The sequence below is a fragment of the Oncorhynchus nerka genome, linkage group LG10 (genome assembly GCF_034236695.1).
Source record: "Oncorhynchus nerka isolate Pitt River linkage group LG10, Oner_Uvic_2.0, whole genome shotgun sequence".
In the NCBI taxonomy this organism is placed as follows: domain Eukaryota; kingdom Metazoa; phylum Chordata; class Actinopteri; order Salmoniformes; family Salmonidae; genus Oncorhynchus; species Oncorhynchus nerka.
Window position 1 is genome coordinate 55096228 of NC_088405.1, and position 26656 is coordinate 55122883.

At 41.8% G+C, this 26656-nt stretch overlaps 1 protein-coding gene across 1 annotated transcript; it reads right to left on the bottom strand.

Moving 5' to 3' along the window:
* Positions 1 to 9742: 9742 nt before the first annotated feature.
* On the bottom strand, positions 9743 to 18083 carry LOC115135597 (uncharacterized). Its single transcript, XM_029670467.2, is given in 4 exon segments — positions 9743 to 10736; positions 14663 to 14968; positions 15938 to 16922; positions 16925 to 18083. Coding segments are annotated over 4 exon segments (2706 nt in total). The 5' UTR covers positions 18074 to 18083; the 3' UTR covers positions 9743 to 10470.
* Between the last annotated feature and the right edge of the window lie 8573 nt (positions 18084 to 26656).

Genomic DNA, 26656 nt, shown 5'->3' on the forward strand with positions numbered 1-26656 from the left:
ATGACACAGATACAGAAACATTGATGACTGGGGAAGAAACCTAAGAGAGTGACATATAAAGGGTCTGAGGACTCATGCAAAACATTTTTAGTCTCTTGAGGGGGGAAAGGCTTTGATGTGTCCTCTTCATGACTGTCTTGGTGTGTTGGACCATTATAGTTTGTTGTTGATGTGGACAACAAGGAACTTGAAGCTCTCAACCTGCTCCGCTACAGTCCCGTGAGAATGGGGGTGTGCTCGGTCCACCTTTTCCTGTCGTCCACAATCATCTACTTTGTCTTGATCACGTTGAGGAAGAGGTTGTTGTCCTGGCACCACACGGCCAGGTCTCTGACCTCCTCCCTATAGGCTGACTCATCGTTGTCGGCACTGTTGTGTTATCGGGAAACTTAATGATGGTGTTGGAGTCGTGCCTGGCAATGCAGTGATGAGTTGACAGGGAGTACAGGAGGGGACTGAGCATGCACCCCTGAGGGGCACCCGTGTTGAGGATCAGCATGGCGAATGTGTTGTTACCTACCCTTACCACCTGGGGGGTGGCCCCTCAGGAAGTCCAGGATCCATTTGCAGAGGGAGGTGTTTAGTCCCAGGGTCCTTAGCTTAGTGATGAGCTTTGAGGGCACTATGGAGTTGAACGCTGAGCTGTAGTCAATGAATAGCATTCTCACATAGGTGTTCCTTTTGTCCAGGTGTGAAAGGGTGCAATAGAGATTGCATCATCTGTGGATCTGTTGGGGAGGTATGCAAATTGGAGTGGGTCCAGGGTTTCTGGGAAAATGGTGTTGATGTGAGCCATGATATATAATTCACATGTAATACGTATTTCAAGGTTATTAGCCACATAGTTTTACGTCTACATTCTGTCATTGTGAACTTATGCCTGCCACCATGTATCAAAACATTATCAACAATCACAAATAAAATATAGGTTATATTGAATACATTTGGAAGTAATTTACTGTAGGCTGAGGCGGAGACGATATATATGTCTTCTAGTAGTTTGAAAACCTAATGATACACAGCCTAATCCAAAACATTTATTGAGAAAATGAACTCCAACAAACTACAATAATCGGCTAGTCAACAAATCAATATCCCAAGATTCAAAAAGATTATGGCGCCTTCATCCATTTGGTAGGAAAATGAAAAACTAAATTGTGCATATTCTTTCCTATAGCTTTGAATCAAAAATAATGATGTTAGTTATCAGCTTTGGTCGGCGTTGTGTTCAATAAATAGATATACACTATCACTCGTCGAAATTGAAGAAAACCGATTTGCACGCAGGGGAGCCTCCGCATGTGAGTTCTCCACAGGTGTGCATTTGCATAAAAGTTATTGATTGACGCAAACAATGTAGAAGGCAAACCACACCCATAGGCCTAAGATATCTAAATACACTGTACCAACAGGTGAATGCACATCTGTCATGAGGCTTTGAAATATGGGGCCACCGCCCACCACATACACAAACAGTCAAACTCCTCAAAGCAGGAGGGTTATTGTAAAAAAAGATCTCACTCTATTTATAAATCACAGACAACCTTTGTTTTCACTTAGTTGTTTAACATCTACGCTCGGATTTACTTTGTTCTGATTGCAGAATTGTATTCGACTATATGATTTGAATGATGGATTTAGACATAATAAGTACAACTTCATAATAATATATTGTCCTTTTTGAGGACATTAGCTATAACACATCAGTGCAGTAGCCTACAGATGAAAAGAATGTTGCAGCCGAAGGTCATAGGTTATATGAAACACATATTGTGCAAACCTGAATAAAACTCCCTCGCTCTAAGGCTTTAGTTGTAACACTTTCATGATAACTGCATTGAGGAGCACCAGTATCAGTAACATTTCTCTACCCATTGATTCCTTGCTGGTCTGTGGCACTCCATCCCTCCCCCTTTCCCTGTCCCTTTAGCTTGCTGAAACCTGTTGTAACCACTTTCCTCTCGTCCCTGAAAATCATCCGTTTGTATGCAATGATGGAACCAAAGTTTCATCAAGGACAGAGGTCCGGGGCAAGGCAACATCAAGTGTTTGGCAGTTTCACTATGCCTGTACCTGTCTAGTATTGTTGGCTGGAGAGGCTGTTGTCACACAGACCACATGCCGTAGATGTGAGTTCTAGACTGGAACTACTGATTGATCTGCCCCCAGGGAGCCTAATCACACCACCCTGCCTCCCAACCAACACTTATGTAATGATGGACAGGGTGCATCCGGGTTGGGTGAAAATCAGAATCATCAATGGCAATCTGACAGTCCCATTGACTGTATAATGTAACTGTTCGATAATTTCCAAACTGGCACTCCTGGCTTGAAAGTCCAACAGCCGATGGAGAGAGAGCAGCAGCCTCTGCTTCAGAGTATCACTCACTAATGTGTCATTATATTGGTTGCTTTTTTTGTTGGTTCATGGCATCTTTCAGCACACACATATCACTTGTGCATGTTTCCAGTCAACAAAGTCTACAATGGATTGAATAGATATGGACTTTTCAAGTGTGTGCCATTCACCATTAAACGTCAGACTAGAAAGTATTGTCACAACATAATAAAAACAAAAGATTCACATGGTTTTGTATGTAAAAAAATTTATTCCAATAAACGGTTCTGGTTTTTCATATTTACCAGAAATGTTGCACAGTGGTTGGTTTTATATTCCAGCCGTCTGTTTTGGTCCTGCACATGTTTAGGGGTGTAATCATGGGTAAAGAATCATTATCCTCTCCCTTCCACTCATCCGTCCTTTATGTACAATGGGTAAAACACACTCATAACATACAGTATTGTAATCATGTAATCGACTGTTAATTAACACTGTTGGTATTAATATCACTGATTATTATTGCCGTTGAACAGCAATATTACAGTTTCTTTATCACAGTAAGGTGTAGGACAGAAGAGGTTGGAATGTTTAGAATGTTCTCAAACAGAAAGATCCTCCCCATGCACCGTCAATGAGGAACTTGATGAAAACCACACAGTTTGTATGCAAGTATGGCCATACTGATATAAATCAACACATACAGCCTCATGCACCGTGGCATTGAGCGGTACACCGCAATCTGAATTGATCAGAGGAAATCTAAGCAGGATTGAGAACATGCGTGTCCAGTTCGTATCAGTCGTCCTTACTGAAATTTACCACCTTCCATAAACTGAATGTGACACTCTGATCATGCCTGTCTGACATACACTATGTATACAAAGGTATGTGGACACCCTTCAAATGAGTGGATTCGGCTATTTTAGCCACACCCGTGGCTGACAGGTGTATAAAATCGAGGACACAGCCATGAAATCTCCATAGACAAACATTGACAGTAGAATGGCCTTACTGAAGTGCTCAGTGACTTTCAACGTGACTTCCAACAAGTCAGTTAGTCAAATTTCTGCCATGCTAAAGCTGCCACAGTCAACTGTAAGTGCTGTTATAGTGAAGTGGAAACCTCTAGGAGCAACAATGGCTCAGCTGCGAAGTGGTAGGCCACACAACATCACAGAACAGGACCGCTGAGTGCTGAAAGCGTGTAGAGCGTAAAAATGGTCTGTCCTCGGTTGCAACACTCACTGCCTCTGGAAGTAATGTCAGCACAGGAATTGTTTGGGAGCGTTATGAAATGGGTTTCCGTGACCGAGAAGCCGCACACAAGCCTAAGATCACCATGCACAATGTCAAACGTCGTCTGGAGTGGTGTTAAGCTTGCCACCATTGGACTCTGGAGCAGTGGAAACGTGTTCTCTGGAGTGATGAATCGAATCACGCTTCACCATCTGGACGTCCGACAGAATCTGGGTTTGGTGGATGCCAGGAGAACGCTACCTGCCCCAATGCATAGTGCCAACTGTAAAGTTTGGTGGAGGAGGAATAATGGTCTATGACTGTCTTCATGGTTCGGGCTAGGCCCCTTAGTTACAATCTTAACGCTACAGCATACAATGACATTCTAGACGATTCTGTGCTTCCAACTTTGTGGCAACCGTTTGGGGAAGGCCCTTTCCGGTTTCAGAATAACAATGCCCCGTGCACAAAGCGAGGTCCATACATAAATGTTTGTCGAGATCGGTGTGGAAGAACTTAACAGAGCCCTGACCTCAACCCCATCGAAAACTTTTGGGATGAATTGGAATGCCAACCGCAAGCCCAACATCAGTGCCCGACCTCACTAATGCTCTTGTGGCTGAATGGGAGCAAGTCCTAGCAGCAATGTTCTAAAATCTAGTGGAAAGCCTACACAGAAGAGTGGAGGCTGTTATAGCAGCAAAAGGGGGACAAACTCCATACTAATGCCAATGATTTTGGAATGAGATGTTCGGCAAGCAGGTGTCCACATACTTTTGGCCATGTAGTGTAGAAGCATCTTATTAATCACAGTGCACTCCATACAAAGAATCACAGATAAAAGTTACAAGAAGATAAAACTGTACATACATGGAACGGAAGACCAATTATTACAAAATGAAAATAGTATTATTTGCTCAGTTGTTCAACGGGTTGGAAAACTGAGAAGGTTACAGCAGTATCATTAGAGGCCAGCGGAACTGACCGATTGATGTCCAAGGATGCAGAGCAACAGGATAAAAACACTATAGATCTAATGATAGGTTTTTCCACATCTTATAGACATTTATTACTCTCATCATTTATAAAGGGGATGTCTCTAATTAGAGAACAATAGAAAACAAGCCTTAAACACATACACGAATACATGTAAATTCACACAACTCATCAATTAACAGATTTACAACAAGGAAGTCAAACAACAAAGCAATAATTGTTTAAATTGTTTGCGTTTCTTTTCATGTGCAAACTACAAATGGAAGATTCTTTACTCATCACGAGTTCTATATATTGAGACGGTTCCCTTTTGCCTTGCGTGAACTAAAGGGAGAATGTTCAAGAAGCCATCAAAGATTAAAGTGAAGTCTATACAGTTCTTTTTTCTGCTCTTGATCTAATGTACGATCTAAGAATTGTTCCTCAGAGAAGCGTCTGAGGTCAGCTTGAGGGCTGGGTAAACCCTACTTTTTTTTTTTTAAGTAAAAGTTGAATGCAATATAATTGTGTGGACACCCGCTTTGCATCACTTTGACATGGTTCATTCATAATAGATCCCATTGGAATGATGTCATTCAGATCAAATTGAAAAGAACAGCAGGAAAATAAACTAATTGTGGAGGTCACAGTGGAATATGGTGTGTTGACACACAGCACATCTTTAGTGAGATCTTATGCGTGATTGAATAATACAAAGCAAGACTGAGGGCAGCTGGAGGTCATTATTTCAGAAATACCTGGTAGAGATGACTGGAAAAAGCACTGATGAACCATTTACTCATACAAAACTGAGATCCACAGTCAAAAACTCACTCAGATGCAGGTACACACAAATGTGTGTACGTCATGAACAAATGGAAATGTAGAAAAATATAGATCAACACATAATTACGTAGTAGGCAGGAGAAAAATCCCAGAATCAATTAAGAGATCAATTAGAGATCAAACTATTCAACTGCAAATTTAATATGAATGGATGCTATTTTGCTTTGGATAACCAAACTATACACATCTTAACCAAAGGCATTCTTGGTTTTCCGATTTCCGATTTCTTACATTTATACCAAATGTGTTTATAAATCTGGAAAAGGGGCTACTGGCAGTTTTCAATCAAAATGTGTTGGGGGAAATTATGCCTTCACAGCAAAACACTTATGGCATTAGGATGATTAAGAGTGAACCGCTCAATCCATTGGGAACACTTATATGAAAGCCATAATCTCAAGTACAAAAGTTCAAGTTTTAAAAACATATATTCTGTTATTTTTTTTACAGCAGCAACACCCACCCATGAGTTAGGTTTTGTCTAGCCAATCCCAGAGCTCCCTCATCAAACTGAACCCTTTGGTATGAGGTTGGGGACAAACTAGGCCTTAATGCACCTAAATCATATGAAACAAACATCAATAGGGGTCATCATCAATAATCAGAAAATAGTGTGTGGGAACAACTAGAGATCATTGATATAATCTACACCAAACAAAAATATAAACGCAAAATGTAAAGTGTTGGTCCCATGTTTCATGAGCTGAAATAAAAGATCCCAGAAATGTTCCATATGCACAAAAATCTTATTTCTCAAAAATGTTGTGCCACATTTTTTTTACATCCCTGTTAGTGAGCATTTCTTCTTTGCCAAGATAACCTGACAGGTGTGGCATATCAAGAATCTGATCAAACAGCATGATCATTACACAGGTGCACCTTGTGCTGGGAACAATAAAAGGCCACTCTAAAATGTGCAGTTTTGTCACACAACACAATGCCACAGACTTCTCAAGTTTTGAAGGAGCTTGCAATTTGCATGCTGACTGCAGGAACGTCCACCAGAGCTGTTGCCAGATAACTGAATGTTAATTTCTCTACCATAAGCTGTTTTAGAGAATTTGGCAGTACATCCAACTGGCCTCACAACTGAGTGGTTTGCTGATGTCAACATTGTGAACAGTGCCCCATGCATATCGGTATTCCCAGTCATGTGAAATCCATAGATTAGTGCCTAATGAATTTATTTCAATTGACTGATTTTCTCATATGAACTGTAACTCCGTAAAATCAAATGGAATTGTTGCATGTTGCGTTTATATTTTTGTTCAGTTTATATCAAAATTTGATACATAGCAAGACATTAATATATCAAATTTGGCTGGGCATCACAGAATAAATTGTGCAATAAGGATCAGTAAATGTAAAACTAGTGAGCAGGAACCACAGTCTGACAGACAGGAGCTCAAGGGGCGACTGACAACCCACAGTATTAAATACAAGTTGGATGGGTTTAAACTTAAGGACCAAGGCTGAGAACTAAACAATATGCAGGAAGAGTGTGATTCACAGTGAACTCAATGATAAAGCTTTGTTATCGTTTTCGCGGATCAAATCCATATTTTTTTAACAAGAACAATGCATAGTATTGTAGTAAAAGAGATTCAAACTCTACAGAGGCAGATGGGAGCACAAAGCAGACACTGGAGGGGAAAAGAAGGGATACAACATCACGTCAGAAGATAAGAGTAAGAGAGGTAAATCATTCTGTCTGCTACAAAGGATTGCTCCTTTCTGTTATCCTGAGCATGATATACACACAGTATAGCTGAATACAGATTGAGGGAATAAACGGATCAGGAATAACTAATTAACTCAAGACTAGGATGGGTGGAGGATAAAGATAGATGAGCAGACAAACTGGCAGACAGACAAGGCAGATAAAGGCCTGGATACTATCTAAAGACTAGGAAAGTTGAACATTGCATTATATTTTCATTCCCAACCTAATAGTTTGGCTAAGGACCTCAAAGTCCTCAGTTTGGCAATCAAAGGATTTCATTGAATAAGTCGAATATAAATCAACTGCTTTAAAAACGTATTGTTTAAAAAAAAACATTTAAAAAAATTATAATTATCGAGGCCATAAACGAAAGGAAGACAAGTTGACAAGGATTGTCTCTCTGCTGCCTTTATCTTATATTTCAAGTCTGATTTTCATTACTACTGTATCTTTCCCAATTACAAGAAATGATCAAGGGTATTTTCTATATTCCCTCTTTTTCCTCGACTTCCTTCTCAGTAATGATACATTTTAATGCATACATGTATATAATGTATATTCTTTAAGTTAAAATATAAGCAGTGACATAAACAACACAAAATATATGACAAAACACATCAATAAAAATAAATACTCTGTACTTGTATATATGCAATAGTAAACATGTTCAGGAGAAATATTCCACAAACAAGGAGGCCACTCAAAGAACAACATCTTGGTGCAGTTTTGTGTCTTAATTAAAGCACACACTTTGCAGTGTTCATCTTTTATATCTTTCCAACCATTGTCTGTTGGAAAAACAACATAGATAGATCCATGACTAAGTCCTGTTCAATAATAGTCTGCTGAATCTGTTCAGTGTTGTCTGTGTATTGTTGCTCTTGACCATCCCTCTATTGGCACCAGATCTGGTTTCATTCACTGAGTTGTAGGTTTCTGGTTTCACCCCATTTTCCTAAGAATTGGCACGATTAAACCTCGGTCACTCCTCCACCAGCCACAAGCTGCTCTATTGCACAACTCCCAAGATACAGAATATATATATATATATACACACAGTGGGGCAAAAAAGTATTTAGTCAGCCACCAATTGTGCAAGGTCTCCCACTTAAAAAGATGAGAGAGGCCTGTAATTTTCATCATAGGTACACTTAAACTATGACAGACAAAATGAGGAAAAAAATCCAGAAAATCACATTGTAGGAATTTTAATGAATTTATTTGCAAATTATGGTGGAAAATAAGTATTTGGTCACCTACAAACAAGCAAGATTTCTGGCTCTCACAGACCTGTAACTTCTTCTTTAAGAGGCTCCTCTGTCCTCCACTCGTTACCTGTATTAATGGCACCTGTTTGAACTTGTTATCAGTAATAAAGACACCTGTCCACAACCTCAAACAGTCACACTCCAAACTCCACTATGGCCAAGACCAAAGAGCTGTCAAAGGACACCAGAAACCAAATTGTAGACCTGCACCAGGCTGGGAAGACTGAATCTGCAATAGGTAAGTAGCTTGGTTTGAAGAAATCAACTGTGGGAGGAATTATTAGGAAATGGAAGACATACAAGACCACTGATAATCTCCCTCGATCTGGGGCTCCACGCAAGATCTCACCCCGTGGGGTCAAAATGATCACAAGTGAGCAAACGGTGAGCAAAAATCCCAGAACCACACGGGGGGACCTAGTGAATGACCTGCAGAGAGCTGGGACCAAAGTAACAAAGCCTACCATCAGCAACACACTACGCAGCCAGGGACTCAAATCCTGCAGTGCCAGACGTGTCCCTCTGCTTAAGCCAGTACATGTCCAGGCCCGTCTGAAGTTTGCTAGAGAGCATTTTGATGATCCAGAAGAAGATTGGGAGAATGTCATATGGTCAGATGAAACCAAAATATAACTTTTTGGTAAAAACTCAACTCGTCGTGTCTGGAGGACAAAGAATGCTGAGTTGCATCAAAAAACACCATACCTACTGTGAAGCATGGGGGTGGAAACATCATGCTTTGGGGCTGTTTTTCTGCAAAGGTACCAGGACGACTGATCTGTGTAAAGGAAAGAATGAATGGGGCCATGTATCGTGAGATTTTGAGTGAAAACCTCCTTCCATCAGCAAGGGTATTGAAGATGAAACGTGGCTGGGTCTTTCAGCATGACAATTATCCCAAACACACCGCCCGGGCAACGAAGGAGTGGCTTCGTAAGAAGCATTTCAAGGTCCTGGAGTGGCCTAGCCAGTCACCAGATCTCAACCCCATAGAAAATCTTTGGAGGGAGTTGAAAGTCTGTGTTGCACAGCAACAGCCCCATAACATCACTGCTCTAGAGGAGATCTGCATGGAGGAATGGGCCAAAATAACAGCAACAGTGTGTGGAAACCTTGTGAAGACTTACAGAAAACGTTTGACCTCTGTCATTGCCAACAAAGGGTATATAACAAAGTATTGAGATAAACTGTTGTTATTGACCAAATACTTATTTTCCACCATAATTTGCAAATAAATTCATAAAAAATCCTACAATGTGATTTTCTGGATTTTTGTTTCTCATTTTGTCTGTTATAGTTGAAGTGTACCTATGATGAAAATTACAGGCCTCTCTCATCTTTTTAAGTGGGAGAACTTGCACAATTGGTGGCTGACTAAATACTTTTTTGCCCCACTGTATGTATATGTATATATATTTATATATTTAATTTTTAAATGTAATTTAGACATTTCCGACCCAGTGGGGAAGAATATAAATAAACCAACAATATGGTAAGATCAGCTATCCTCTGGGACTGGGCCACTTCAATTGAAACAACCAAACATATTGATAAATTGATCAAGTGCATTGGAATGCCCTCTCTGGGGCTATGGATAGTGTTTGCTGTCATAGCTGAATGGTGGGGTGTCACTGTAGTTGTTTCTATTCTGGTTCTGCATGCATTATGGATTTTGTAAATGACAGCCTTGAGTCAGACCAGGACTCATTGCACTTCCTTAACTTCTGTAATGCTCTAATGCTCTATACCACAAGCATCACATGAGCCATCTGATTACAGTGGATCATGGTAAATAATGATATCTAAGCATTATATAAAAACTTGCCACATAATTACAAATGGTATTGGATGAGGATTAGGTTGACCAAAAATGGGACTATTTATGAGTTAACCAATCAAATGATTTCTTCTATAATCTCTAGAAAGTGCACAATTTCAATTTATTCTTAATCTATGCCAATAGGGACATTCTGTCAATCAGCATTCCCCTCTTTGTTGCTCTACCTTTAGTTTCTCCTTCACAAAACTATGGCTGGCCCAATGCTGGTTTCCGCCTCCCCTCCATTCCTCGTATCCCGCTGTCAGACCTGGGTCTCCAGGCCGCTGAGTTTGGGGGTCAGGATGCGAGGAGTGACCCCGGAGTTGAGGTCCCTCTCAAACTCCAGTAGCTGACCCATGAAGTTGAGGTTGGGAGACACCACAGGACGACGGCCACGCACATACTTGTAGGCATCAGTCATGGTCATAAGGGTGTGCTTCATCAGGTAGGCGATGACGATGGTTGCCGAACGGGACACGCCCGCTTGACAGTGAATCAACACTCCTCGCCCACTCTGGTGAGCCTCCTCTGTGGATGAAAATAGGTGGCTATCAGATTCCTGTCAAGGATGATCACTGGAATTCATCTATTCCACAGCTTTTTCTGGATCTGACTCTCCAGTACTCCCATCTTCCCTTTTGATCCATTTATAGCTTCCTAAATGTCTCTCCAGTCAAAAACTTTGAAATCAGAGAACGAGATCAGAGGAAAGACTTCACATAGAAATCATCATGATCCTCTCCTTATCTCAGTGCTAAAATACTTCTAAGCTCAGAGAGATAAAGACTGAAAGACAGGAACGGGGAGAGTGGGTGAGATAGAAAATGAAGGTAGATCAGGGGTGTCAAACACATGGCCCACGGGCCGGATCCGGTCCAGCAAGGGGGTCCAATCTGGCCAGCGGGTGTTTTGATTTAAAAAATATTTTAAAAAATTATCTACAGTTTATACATGTTCAGGGTCTTCAGAAAGTATTCACACCCCTTGACTTATTGCACATTTTGTTGTGTTAGACAGAATTCAAAATAAATAAATAAATAAAATAAAAAAATAAAAAATGCTCACCCATCCACACAATACCCTACAATGACAAAGTGAAAACATGTTTTTAGATATTATTTATTGAAAATTAAATACAGAAATATCTAATTTACATAAGTATTCACACCCCTGAGTCAATACTTTGCAGAAGCACCTTTGGCAGCGATTACAGCTGTGAGTCTTTTTGGGTAAGTCTCTAAGAGTTTCCACACCTGGATTGTGCAACATTTGCCCATTGTTCTTTTAAAAATGATTCAAGTTCTGTCAAATTGGTTGTTGATCAACCATTTTCAGGTCTTGTCATAGATTTTCAAGTAGATTTAAGTCGAAACTGTAACTGGCCACTCGGGAACATTCACTGTCTTCTTGGTAAGCAACTCCAGAGTGGGTTTTTAGCCATTTTTTATAGGTTAATATCCTGTTGAAATGTGAATTCATTGATTACAAGCATACTCATAACATGATGCAGCCACTATGCTTGAAAATATGGAAAGTGGTACCCAGCAATGTGCTGTATTGGATTTGCCCCAAGCATAACACCTTATATTCAGGACAAAAAGTGAATTGCTTTGCCACATTTTTTTATTGCCTTGTTGCAAACAGGATGCATGTTTTGGGATATTTTTTATTCTGTACAGGCTTCTTTCTTTTCACTCTGTCACTTAGGTTAGTATTCTGGAGTAGCTACAATGTTGTTGATCCATCTTCAGTTTTCTCCTATCACAACAATTAAACTCTGTAATTGTTTTAAAGTCACCATTGGCCTCATGGTGAAATCCCTGAGCGATTTCCTTCCTCTACGGCAACTGAGTTAGGAAAGACACCTGTATCTTTGTAGTGACTGCGTGTATTTATACACCACCTAAAGTGTAATTAATAACTTCATCATGCTCAAAGGGATATTCAATGTCTGCTTTTTTTATTTCTACCAATAGGTGCCCTACTTTGTGTGGCATTGGTAAACCTCCCTGGTCTGAGGTAGTCATTAAAAAATAATGTTAAACACTATTATTGCACACAGAGTGAGTCTATACCATTTATTATGTGACTTGTTAAGCAACTTTTACTCCTGAACTTTAGGGTTGCCATAACAAAGGTGTTGAATACTTATTGACCCTACAGATATACATTTTTTATTAATTTAAAAAAATGTAGAAAAACATAACTGTACTTTGACATTATCGGGTATTGTGCATTGGCCGGTGATAAAAAAAAAAGTTTCAATTTAATAAATGTTTAATTTTGGCTGTAGCACAACAAAATATGTGTGTTGGGGGGAGCACACAATATACTTTAAAATGACTAAAACCAAATCGAAACTTTGTAGAAATTATAATGGACCCTACCATACAAATCAAATCAAATTTTATTTGTCACATACACATGGTTAGCAGATGTTAATGCGAGTGAAGTTAAATGTTTGTGCTTCTAGTTCCGACAGTGCAGTAATATCTAACAAGTAATCTAACAATTCCCCAACAACTACCTAATACACACAAATCTAAAGGGGTGAACAAGAATATGTACATATAAATACAGTTGAAGTCGGAAGTTTACATACACCTTAGCCAAATACATTTAAACTCAGTTTTTCACAATTGCTGACATTTAATCCTAGTAAAACGTCCCTGTTTTAGGTCAGTTAGGATCAACACTTTATTTTAAGAATGTGAAATGTCAGAATAATGGTAGAGAAAATTATTCATTTCAGATTATACTTCTTTCATCACATTCCCCAGTGTTTCAGAAGTTTACATACACTCAATTGGTATTTGGTAGTGTAACGGATGTGAAACGCTAGCTTAGTTAGCGGTGGTTCGCGCTAAATAGTGTTTCAATCGAGGGGACGGTCTAAAGTTATACTGTTACAGTAGCATTGCCTTTAAATTGTTTAACTTGGGTCAAACGTTTCGGGTATACTTCCACAAGCTTCCCACAATAAGTTGGGTGAATTTTGGCCCATTCCTCCTGACAGAGCTGGTGTAACTGAGTCAGGTTTCTAGGCCTCCTTGCTCGCACACGCTTTTTCAGTTCTGCCCACAGTTCTGGCCACTCCAATACCTTGACTTTGTTGTTCTTAAGTTATTTTGCCACAACTTTAGAAGTATGCTTGGGGTCATTGTCCACTTGGAAGACCCATTTGCGACCAAGCTTTAACTTCTTGACTGATGTCTTGAGATGTTGCTTCAATATATCCACATAATTTTACTTAGATGATGCCATCTATTTTGTGAAGTGCACCAGTCCCTCCTGCAGCAAAGCACCCCCACAACATGATGCTGCCACCCCCGTGCTTCATGGTTGGGATGGTGTTCTTCGGCTTGCAAGCATCCCCCTTTTTCCTCCAAACATAACGATGGTCATTACGGCCAAACAGTTATATTTTTGTTTCATCAGACCAGTGGACATTTCTCCAAAAAGTACGATCTTTGTCCCCATGTGCAGTTGCCAACCGTAGTCTGGCTTTTTTATGGCGGTTTTGGAGCAGTGGCTTCTTCCTTGCTGAGCGGCCTTTCAGGATATGTCGATATCGGACTCGTTTTACTGTGGACATAGATACTTTTATACCTGTTTCCTCCAGCATCTTCACAAGGTCCTTTGCTGTTGAACTGGGATTGATTTGCACTTTTTGCACCAAAGTACGTTCATCTCTAGGAGACAGAACGTGTCTCCTTCCTGAGCGTAATGACGGTTGCATGGTCCCATGGTGTTTATACTTGCGTATTATTGTTTCTACAGATGAATGTGTTTCCTTCAGGTGTTTGGAAATTGCTCCCAAGGATGAACCAGACTTGTGGAGGTCTACAATTTGTTTTCTGGGGTCTTGGCTGATTTCTTTTGATTTTCCCATGATGACAAGCAAAGAGGCACTGAGTTTGAAGGTAGGCCTTGAAATACAACCACAGGTACACCACCAATTGACTAAAATGATGTAAATTAGCCTATCAGAAGCTTCTAAAGCCATGACATCATTTTCTGGATTTTTCCAAGCTGTTTAAAGGCACAATCAACTTAGTGTATGTAAACTTCTGACCCACTGGAATTGTGATACAGTGAATTATAAGTTAAATAATCTGTCTGTAAAGAATTGTTGGAAAAATTACTTGTGTCATGCACAAAGTAGATGTCCTAACCGACTTGCCAAAACTATAGTTTGTTCACAAGAAATTTGTGGAGTGATTGAAAAACTAGTTTTAATGACACAACCTAAGTGTATGTAAACTTCCGACTGCAACTGTATATGGATGAGCGATGGTGACACAGTTTCTTGATTGTGTCAGGCTTGCTAATAATCACAGAAATGAAAGGTAGACAGTCAGGGAGCATAGACAATTCCCAAAACTATGGATAGAAGACCAGTCCCTGGGGCAAAATGAGTTTGACACCCCTTAGGTAGATACTGCTCAACTCACCGATGAACTCAAACACCTCCTCAAAGTACTGTCGTAGGTTCTGCTTGCTGTTGTCGGTAGCCGGTAGCCGTTTGTAGCGTACCAGGCCGGAGCCGAGGTGGTAGAGGGGCAGGTGTGTGGTGACGTTGACCACGTAGCCGATGTTGAGTCGCAGCAGCAGGTCCAGATCCTGGGCATCCCTCTCGTTGCCCAGGAAGAGGAAGGGTAGGATGGGGCTGACCACCGCATTCTCCACGTCAGGGGTCATCCCATTCTCATCTGACAGGGAAGCCGGTAGCGAGGAGGAGAGCGGCAGAGTGAGGTGCACTGGGAGAGGACAACACAATGCAGTGAGAGATTGCTGTTAGAAAGGACAATTTCATTTGATTTGGATCACTGACAGGCATTCACCCTGAAGTATACCAGAGTTAGACACAGATAAAATAAATCAAGCATCAGAGATAGAAAGACTTATGAAGAGATGTGTGAATGACGGAGAGACAATGAAAGTGTACAATATATCTAATTTATGGTTTTTGTTGAGTAGGAGTATCATTGAAATTCACTTTACTCCTGCAGAGCAAAGAAGTTTGCAGCTCTGAGGAACTGCTAATGCTTTCATCATTTCATACATGTTCTCCAAACAGGAGGGAAACGTACATATATGAAAAATCTTCTGAAACTTGTGATTCTTTATTCTATACTCTATGTCATCAACAGATCCGGCAGTCACTTAACAGAGTGGAGGAGGCTACAGTTATGTAACTATTAAGAAAAGAGAGCACATCATATCTTTTTGGGCTTTGTCATTTAAATGAGAACAGCTTAATCTCCCACTGACAGGGTTCAGTGTCAGCGACTCAATTTCCCTGAAATTGTTTTAATTAATTCAGCTATTCTAATCTCCCGCTCTGATCAGCTCCCTTTGCATTCCAATCACCATCCCTCCATTTTGCTCCTCTCTGTCTCTTTTTACGCTGGAGCCCAGGCTATAATTAAGTCATTATCCCTGGGATCCTTTTAAACAACCAACATGTTAGAATAACATATAAAATGAGATTGGCAGGAAAGGAAGTAGATTTCAAAGATAGGCGAGGGAAGCATGGAGAAAGAGAGACAGTCAGGAGAATAAGAATAGGATGAAAGAGATTTTCTCCCTAAAATGGTAATTTATGCAGTCAGACAGTAAAGCTGGTCTCTCAATTGGGAATTTTGTTTCTGTAACTATCTCTGCCAAAAATCTGCAGAAGTATAGCCTAAGAGACTGAAACAAAAACCAGTGTATGACACCCTTACCTCTGCCGCTCTCTTCGTCCTGCTCTCTGTTGAGTGAGTTGAGGACCAGGTGAAGGGACTGGGCGGAGGGGAGGGAATGGCGTCCGTCTGCATCTCTCTGTCTGGGTTTGGGTTTGAGGAGAGTGCTGGGAGCTGACGGTGGGGGTGAGAAGGAGGGAGGGGATTGGGGAGAGGGGGTGCGGGGGGAAGGGGTGCGAGGGTATGTAATATTGCCTTCCTGCCCCATGCCATCCACCTTGCCTGACTCCCCACCTTTGTTCCAGAGCCTCTTTAGGGAGTCCTGGTCTGGATCTCGCCCAGGCCCAGACCCAATAAAATCTAGGACGGCCATCTTGCCCTGCTGAAGCCGGCATCGGCCAGCGTGGTCTGTTATCTGATTCCGGGTGAACTCCAATAGGTTCCTACAGTCCAGGGTGACAGGGCTGGTTCCGTTGCTGCTGTTTTGGTTCTGACCCACACTTGTCTTCCCCACTCCCATCCCCATCCCTGCACAGCTCTGCTGGTTCTGTTGGGTTTTAGACCCGGTCATCTTTTTCGCCAGCTCCTCAGGCCAGATTGTGTGCACGCTGTAATCATCATCATCAGCGGGGAATACTCCCATGGGGGGCCCTGCCCCTACACCCCTGCCCATACCAGGGGGCTTGCCGCCCCGACGGGGGTTGAAGGTGACAACTATAGGGTCGCTGCTACAATAGCTGCAGGTAGAGCTGCCGGCCTGACTGGCTTTGGGGTTGCAGCCACTCACACAACTCTGTAAGGCTCGCAGCGGGGCTGAGGAGGATAGTGGGGTACAGGGCAGGCATCCCCCCACCAGTTTTTTGCGGAATGCAGCAGGACTCTCAAAGGCGCCAGCCTCCCCGGAGCAGGAGGCACATCGCAGGGGTCTGAGCAAGCCCGTGCGGCAGTCCGACACAGTGCTGTTGGAGGATGAGGTGTTGGTGGTGGAGGCTGTGGACAAACATCCCCCAAGAGTTCTTAATCCCATTGCTGCGCCCCTCTGTGGTTCACACCTACAACCCCGTGGCCACAGGAGAAAGAGGAAGACGGACTCCCCCCACCCCTCTGGCAGCCAGCAGAACGTCCCCTGGCCCCCCTGCAGCGGACCAGCTTCCAGCAGCCACAGCTGAAGGGATGGGAGAAGTCGATGGTACAGGTGTGGTCTGGGCTGGGGAAACCTCCACGGGAGGAACAGGGGGAGATGGGTAGGCCGTGGAGGATCTGAGGACGATGGTCCCTGCCGCGGGATGGACGAGACTGGTTGAGGGGTTGCTGAAACGAGGTAGGAGCACGGGGGTGGTGGGAGGGAGGGGGGACAGGGTAGTGGGAGTTTAGAACAGCGGCATGGGGCACAGGGACAGAGTTGTGGTGGCCGGGCAGGCTGTGGGGGTTGGGGTTTTGATGGACAGGTCCCAGTTTGGAATTCTCTTTGTTACCCACGTAGGGCACTTCCCGGGCACCTCTGGGGGGGAAGCTGGCAGAGCAGACTTTGGAGGACACGTTCTGCACCTTCTCTCTTCTGGACTTGGACTGCTGTCTCTGAGATGGGACAAACTCTAAGACTCCTCCCGGGGACACAGACAGATTATTCTGATGGTGACTGCCTGGTGAGGCTTGTCTCTGGTTCTGTGGGTGGTTTTGGAGTTGCTGCACTGCTCCTCCAGGCTTCCCTGATGTTCCTCCAGTGTTTTTCTCCCCGTATCCTGGATCCAAGCGCAACGAAACCCTTTTTTTGCTCCCCTTCACACTCCCACTGCGAACTAAAGAGTTGCTGTGCCCCCCTCCTTTTGTTCCTTTGTTCACAGATAACTTGATGTCGATCGTATGTGTGTGTTGGTGTGGACTAGGGCCAAGAGTCACTGTCCCGTTGCTATGACAGTGGCTAGGGGTGTGTCTGGTACCCTCTGAGACAATTTTCTGCAGATGGGATGATGATCTGCGCTTGCATTCCAAAGACAGTGAGTTCGAGGAGGGAGGATTGGGGTAGGACTGAGGAGGGTGGGGATGAGAAGGGCGGGAGAGAAGTTTGTTGCTATGGGCTGTTATATGGGAGTGGGGCTGTGGGGAGGACCCAGGTAGGGCCAAGTTTTTAGGGTGCTGAATAACCACTATGCGCTCGTCAAGAGGGAGTGGAGGCATCTGGGTTTACGCAAAGCTGTGTGTGTGTAAGAGATAGGGGAGAAAGAAACAGAGAAACAATGTCAAGATTGTATTCAGATAACATTTTTTAAATGACTGTTGGCATCAACATCATTACATTTTTTGAATTTGAAGCCACATTTACATCACATCTGTCCTACGCCAGAGTAATGACCAGTGGAACAACCAAGCTATGTAACTACCTTGCAACAGACTAGGTATGGAGTATGGTGTTATGGACAATTCCCACATTTGCTCTTGCTTTTGGTTTAATCTTGAACAAAACGCTCTTTGGCCAATACTATGAAACAGTCTCTATACATACCTAGTAAACAAGGTATTTACATGTGTTATTCCCTTATAGACAACACATAATAAAGCCATTTAATGTAAATTGTTGCAGAGTTCGAATTCAAGAAGAACACATCCCCGTGACTATTACTTGACTACTGCTGCCAACCACCGTAGTGAACGATCAGAAGAATATGCGAAGCATATTTAATATACATATATAATCCATTGGATTTGGAAAGAAATACAGCAAAAACACACAGTAATGAAATCAAAACCAAAAGACCAAAATACAGCCTTTATGGTTTTGCCAAAACAGAGCACTGTTTTAAGAACATTTTGTTGAAATTGAAGTTAGCTCAATCGAATGATTTGAAGAAATGAGGTAGAACCAAATAAACAGACAAATATATCTCCCTGTTAGAGAAGGCCCTTTACCATAGCAAAACAGACTAGAGAGCTGGCTGTTACTGCCACAGGCACTGAATGACCATCGATGTACGTGTCGTAACCTATAAATAAGCACTTCGTCATGAAATACTTGAATAAAGACTGGAGAAGAGATGACATTTTGGGCAAAGCTTTAGATATTGTATTATCATTATCATGTGATTCTACCCTTTAAATAAAGACAGTAAAATTGATGCCTAATTCTCATTGGTACTAAAGACTTTTGTCATCTACTAAGCGCTACTTACGATGACAAAACCCATTAATGAGCTTTTTTTTGTTGCATTAAAGAAGATTCTCTGGGACAGGGCAGTACAGAGAGATAACGAGCGAGAGAAAGGTTGAGAGAGAAATAGAGAGACGGGAGGACAGCGAGATAAAGACAGAATATGACGTGACAGGGTAGAGCACAGACTAGACAGGAGGAAGATACATGGCAAAAGGCACTAATGATTATTCACTCCCAGGCAACACACATAGTGACCCATAGACAAAGCACACCATGCTTGCGTTTTTCCACATGCATACGTCCACGCACAGAGCTTGGTGATGGCATCCTCATCTTTTTCCCTTTTTCAGCCTTGCCTTCGTAGCCTGTGGTGGAGGGGGGGCGGGGTTACATTGACCCAGTTTTGTCATGGTGGAAGTCAACATCACTCTGATCACTTTTCACTCACACATTGTAAACACCTCATCAGCACATAAATGAACACAGTGTAGCGGTGTATTGGTCCTTTTGAATCATACTGTCAAAAGATCAGTCAGACCAAAAACACAGTGCAAATCACAAAAACATACTTAAGCAAATGCTTGCAGCAAGCAATGCCTCTAGAGATCATTGTCATCATCATCATTGTTCATTGGTGCCATTCTGACCATTACTGTCACCATATCTACAATTGCAGCCAGTAGTCCTACATACATTGTGTGAAAGGATGTTCTGAATGTGGAGGCTTGATAAAGGGTGTAAAAGTAATGTTTTTGCTACAGAATAAGAACATAGGCTTAGATACAACGCTTCGGGTGTGCAGAAGACTGACTTCCACCCACTATACCATTATGTGATCATTGTCACGGCGATAGAATGGCTAGAACATTTTTGAAATTCTGTCCCTGAATGTCACACATGTGAATGTAGAGAGGTGACCTGATGATTAGTCTCAGTCTGAAATAGAGGACCATGTTGGACTCACAAGGCACTGTCTGTCTCTTTAGCATCTTTCACCACATACAGTGCATTCAGAAAGTATTCAGACCCCTTCCCTTTTTCCACATTTTGTTACGTTACAGCCTTATTCTAAAATTGATTAAATAAATGTTTTCCTTTTCAATCTACACACAATATCCCATGATGACAAAGCGAAAACAGATTTTTTTGATTTTTTTGCAAAAAAAAAAAAAAAAAAAGAAATAACTTATTTACATTTGCTATGAGACTCGAAATTGAGCTCAGGTGCATCCTGTTTCCGTTGATCATTCTTGATGTTTATATAACTTCATTGGAGTCCACCTGTGGAAAAATTATATTGATTGGACATGATTTGGAAAGGCACACACCTGTCCTTATAAGGTCCCACAGTTGACAGTGCATGTCAGAGCAAAAACCAAGCCATGAGATCGAAGGAATTGTCCGTAGAGCTCCGAGACAGGATAGTGTCAAGGCACTGACCTGGGGAAGGGTACCAAAACATTTCTGCAGCATTGAAGGTCCCCAAGAACACAGTGGTCGCCATCATTCTTAAATGGAAGAAGTTTGGAACCAACACAACTCTTCCTAGAGTTGGCCGCCTGGTCAAACAGAGCAATCGTGGGAGAAGGGGCTTGGTCAAGGAAGTGACCAAGAACTCGATGGTCACTATGACAGATTTCCAGAAGGATAACCATCTCTGCAGCACTCCACCAATCAGGACTTTATGGTAGAGTGGCCAGACCATTGGTCATCCTTGAGATGTTTCTACAACTTAATTGGAGGCCACCTGTGGTAAATTAAATTGATTGGATATGATTTGGAAAGGCACACACCTGTCAAATATAGGGTCCCACAGTTGACAGTTGTCCGTAGAGCTCAGAGAAAGGATTGTGTAGAGGCACAGATCTGGGGAAGGGTACTAAAACATTTCTGCTTCATTGAAGGTCCCCATGAAAACAGTGACCTCCATCATTCCTTAAATGGAAGAAGTTTGGAACCACCCATCCAAACTGCGCAATTGGGGGATAAGGGCTTTGGTCAGAGAGTTGACCAAGAACCAGATGGATACTCTGACAGAGCTCCAGAGTTCCTCTGTGGAGATGGGGGAAACTTCCAGAAGAACAACCATCTCTGCAGCACTCCACCAATCAGGCCTGTCTGATGAAACCAAGATTGAACTCTTTGGCCTGAATGCCAATCGTCACGCCTGGAGGAAAACTGGCACCATCTCTTCGGTGAAGCATGGTGGTGGCAGCATCATGCTGTGGGGATGTTTTTCAGCGGCAGGGACCGGGAGACTAGTCAAGATTGAGGGAAAGATGAATGGAGAAAAGTACAGAGAGATCCTTGATGAAAACCTGCTCTAGAGCGCTCAGGACCTTAGACTGGGGCGAAGGTTCACCTTCCAATAGGACAACGACTCTAAGCACACAGCCAAGACAACACAGGAATGGTTTCGGGAGAAGTGTCTGAATGTCCTTGAGTGGCCAGGCAGAGCCCGGACTCAAACCATTTCTAACATCTCTGGAGAGACCTGAAACTATCTGTGCATCAAGGGCTGTAATCGCTGCCCAAGGTGCTTCAACAAAGTACTGAGTAAAGGGTCTGAATATTTATGTAAATGTGATATTTCTGGGAGTTTTTTGTAATAAATTTGCTAAATAATCTAAAAACTAGTTTTTTCTTTGTTATTATGGTGTGTACATTGAATAGGTGGAAAAAACAATTTAATCCATTTTAGAATAAGGCTGTAACGTAACAAAATGTGGAAGAAGTCAAGGGGTCTGAATACTTTCAGAATGCACTGTATCATCTGTTATGACACATCAGTCTACTGCTGAAATTATATCAAATTGTGAGGCCTATTTGAAGCCTTCCGTGACCTCTGGTCACCTATCTACACATTCACACAAAGACCTACCTGCAACACTATTTATCCCGGTTTGCTGTGGACAAATAACGGCATGCTGCGCCTGCAAGGTAAGGAGAATAATAACAACGGGCATTGGTGAAAAAAACATAATAAATTGACTGCTAATAACAGAGGAAGACAATAACTTAAATAAGGTGAAATCACAAGAGAGTGAAATTATTTTGCGCATTGTCGCACATCATTATGCTTAGGGTCCCGTCTCTCTGTGGATGGCAGGGAGGAAGAAGCAGTCTCCTCTCATCTCCATGAGCGGCGTTTGCCCTTTGTTCGCATATAGGATATAGATATGCTGAAATGATTAGACCTAGGCTATATAAAAATAGCCAAAATTAGAATACATACTAGTATTGAATAGTGACTTGCAAAAACGCACATCATGTAAATAATTAATAAGAAAACCATGCAAAAAAGAGATATATATAAGAAATAATGGTTATGGCCTTGTAGCATGTATGTCCCACAACTCCAGCATTAGGCCATGGAAAATGAATCATCATCATCCATTATCACTTTCACTCTCTACAGTCCTGATAAATAATATTACTTATTTTGGCAAAAACTGCAGAGATTGAGGGTTGGTGGTATTATCCTCTGCTGGGCAGTTCATGAGTAATGAAGGTGAATTTAATCAAATTGATTCGTAGTGTCGCGTCAAATGGATACATAGCGTCCGGTGTCTCAGGAAAGGGAAAACTAGTTTGAGGACATCACTGTTCTTAGGAGTCTAGTCTGTGAGACCAGGCTGCATCCTTTCGTATTGGCGTGTTTCTTATATGCATAAGTGTGTAACACGTAGCCATAGTGCTGGATCCTCATGTGTCAACAATAGCCTATAATATTCAGAGTAATTGTATATCAGACATGAGTCTTGTTCTTCAGGATACTTTACGCCTGGTTAAAGGTTTAAAATAAACTCACTTACGTTAGGATTGAAAATTCCGTTGTATCTTCATGCTCTCCGTGTAATATAATTATTTACATTTTCATTGATGTTGTCCAGACATTTCTTTGGTTAACGGTATCCTCTTCTACACTGGAGGACCTATCACATTTTGCGGAACCGTTTTCCGTGCAAGAATAAGCTTGCATATAAAAATAGAGGACCTACGACACTAAGCATCTATTATTGATAACAAAAAATAAAAAAAATATCACCACTATAAAAAGTGTCAGTGCTTGGGCATGTGTCAATGTGCTCTCGGCTGTATATGTGAATGAGAGCGAGGAAGACACTAAGACAGGCGGTGCTGTATGGAGGCGGGGTCTGTGGTCTGTGCAGTGGATGACATCATTCCAGACCAATGGCAAGAAAAATGTTTTAAGGCAGCCAGCAAATTAAGCTTCGTTTTAAAGCACGTGTGCAGTATAAAGTGGTATTCTCCAATGTCATTCGACGGGGTGGGAGGCAGGCCTATTTACAAGCCAGTGTTGTGCTGAAATTATGTAACAGTGAAAGCTTGAATAAAATCGATTGTGTCATTGTAGTTATAGAACTAGAACATTTCGTTTCAGCCATTGTTCAACCTCTTCTTGACCTAGCCTACATAACCTACAGATAAGGTCTGTGTCTATCAGACACAAATACACACACACATACAACATGGTGTTTTTATTTTTTAACGATATACAAATTGTTGGCACCCTTGAAAAAGATTAGCAAAAAAGACTGTATAAAATATTACAAATACGGAGCTATATTTTTAGCACAAAAAAGCACAGTAATATTATTTTATACTAATACAATTGCTCAGAGAAAGAGATTTTGTTTTAACAAGTGATACTATTTAAAAAATATATATATGGGTCAAAATGATTGGCACCCATGTTTCAATACATCAGCTTGTGAGGATAACGGTTCTGAGCCTTTAACATTTTTTTAATGATATTGGAGAACACATTGGGAGGGATCTTAGACCATTCCTCCATACACAATCTGTCCAGATCCTTGATATCCTTCGTCTGCGCTTATGGACTGCCCTCTTCAGTTCAAACCTGTTTTTCCAATGGGGTTCAAGTCCGGAGACTGAGATGGCCATTGCAAGATGATGATTTTGTGGTCAATTAACTATTTCTTTATGAATTGTTGTGTGTGCTTTGGGTTATTGTCTTGCTGGTAGATGCACTAACAGAGGCAACCATGTTTTTGGCTAAAATGTCCTGGTACTGGGTAAAGTTCATGATGCCTTTGACCTTAACAAAGGCCCCAGGACCAGTGGAAGCAAAATAGTTCCATAACATCAAAGAATACCTGTTGTATTCGGCGCATGTGACAAATAAACTTTGATTTGATTTGATCCACCACCATATTTTACAGTATGTATGGGGTTCTTTTCTGCTTATGCATCCTTTTTTCGATGCCAAACCCACCACTGGAGTGCGTGGCCAAAGAGCTCAATTTTCATGTCATCTGACCATAGCACCGGTTCCAATTCAAGTACCAGTGCCATTTAGCAAACTCCAGGTGTTTACACTTGTTGGATGACATTTAAAAAAAAGAGCTCTTTGGCCATGCACACCAGTGGTGGGTTTGGCGTCAAAATAAGGACACATAGGCAGAAAATAACCCCATTCAGACAAAATATTGATGTCATCCCTCATTATGAAGAACACTGTTCATGCCTCTCTCTCTCTCTGTGTGTGTGTGTGTGTGTGTGTGTGTGTGTGTAAGAGAGAGAGACAGAGAGAGAACGAGAGAGAGAGTGAGGGGGTGGGGACATGTGAGAGTCATTTATAATGAAGTCTGACAACTTTAGTCAGCACAATGATGTCATGATCTTGACTACACAGGCATAGCCTACGTGATTCTATGAGTTGTTGAACATTGTGTTACAACACTAACTCACACCTGAAAAATTATGTAATTAATTTCCTAGCCCCAAGCTTCAGAAATAATGCCTTTGGAAAGTATTTAGACTTTTTACCCAAAAATGTAACTTACAGCCTTATTCTAAAATGGATTAAATCGTTTTTTTTTCATGCATCAATCTACATACAATACCTCATAACAACAAAGCCAAAACAGGTTTATAGAATGTTTGCTAACTTGTAAAAAATATCACATTTACATAAGTATTCAGACCCTTTACTCAGTACTTTGTTGAAGCACCTTTGACAGTCTTCTTGGGTATGACACTACAAGCTTGGCACACCTGTATTTGGGGAGTTTATCCCATTCTTCCCGGATCATCTCAAGCTCTGTCAGGTTGGATGGGGAGCGTTGCTGCAAAGCTTTTTTTTAGGTCTCTGCAGAGATGTTCGATCGGGTTCAAGTAGGGCTCTGGCTGGGCCACTCAAGGACATTCAGACACTTGTCCCGAAGCCACTCCTGTGTTGTCCCATTGGAAGATGAACCTTCGCCCCAGTCTGAGAGCTCTGGAGCAGGTTTTCATCAAGGATCCCTCTGTACTTTGCTCCGTTTATCTTTCCCTCGATCCTGACTAGTCTCCCAGTGCCTGCCACTGAAAAACATCCCCACAGCATGATGGTTGCCACCACCATGCTTTACCTTAGGGATGGTGCCAGCTTTCCTCCAGACGTGACGCTTGGCAATCAGGCCAAAGAGTTTAATCTTGGTTTCATCAGACCAGAGAATCTTGTTTCTCATGGTCCGAGATTTTAGGTGCCTTTTGGCAAACTCCAAGCGGGCTGTCATGTGCCTTTTACTGAGGAGTGACTTCCGCCTGGCCATTCTACCATACAGACATGATTAGTGGAGTGCTGCAGAGATGTTTGTCCTTCTGGAAGGTTCTCCCATCTCCACAGAGGAACTCTAGAGCTCTGTCAGACCGACCATCGGGTTCTTGGTCACCTCCCTGACAAAGGCCCTTCTCCCCCGATTGATCAGTTTGGCCGGGCGGCCAGCTCTAGGAAGGTGCTTGGTGGTACCAAACTTCTTCCATTTAAGAATGATGGAGGCCACTGTGTTTTTGGGGATCTTCAACACTGCATACATTTTTTGGTACCCTTCCCCAGATCTGTGCCTTGACACAATCCTGTCTGAGCTCTACGGACAATTCCTTTGACCTCATGGCTTGGTTTTTGCTCTGACATGCATTGTCAACTGTGGAACCTAATAGAGACAGGTGTGTGTCTTTCCAAATCTTGTCCAATCAATTGTATTTACCACAGGTGGACTCCAATCAAGTTGTAGAAACATTTCAAGGATGATCTACGGAAACCGGATACACCTGAGCTGAATTTCGAGTCTCATAGCAAAGGGTTTGAATATGTATTACTTTAATTTTTTTAAATACATTTTCAAAAATGTCTAAAAAAACTGTTTTGGCTTTGTCATTATGGGGTATTGTGTGTAGATTGCTGATCCTTTTTTTTGGTAATCCATTTTAGAAGACTGTAACGTAACAAAATGTGAAAAAAGTGTTTCAGGACGCACTGTAGGTCAACTTGTAGGCTAGTAAAATCATGAAATGCTGTTATTTTAAGCAATAACCAACAGAGGGCAGCAAAAATGAGTAAATATCTGTGTTGGGGTTTCAAGATGAATTGGGGCCCTGCAATGATGTGTTTACAGTGCCTTCAGAAAGTATTCATACCCCTTGACTTACTGCACATTTTGTTGTATTACAGCCAGAATTCAAAATGGATTAAATATTTTTTTTCTTCTCACCCTTCTACACACAATACTCTAAAATGACAAAGTGAAAACACATTTTTGCAAATGTATTGAAAATGAAATACAGGAATATTAACATGAGTCAAT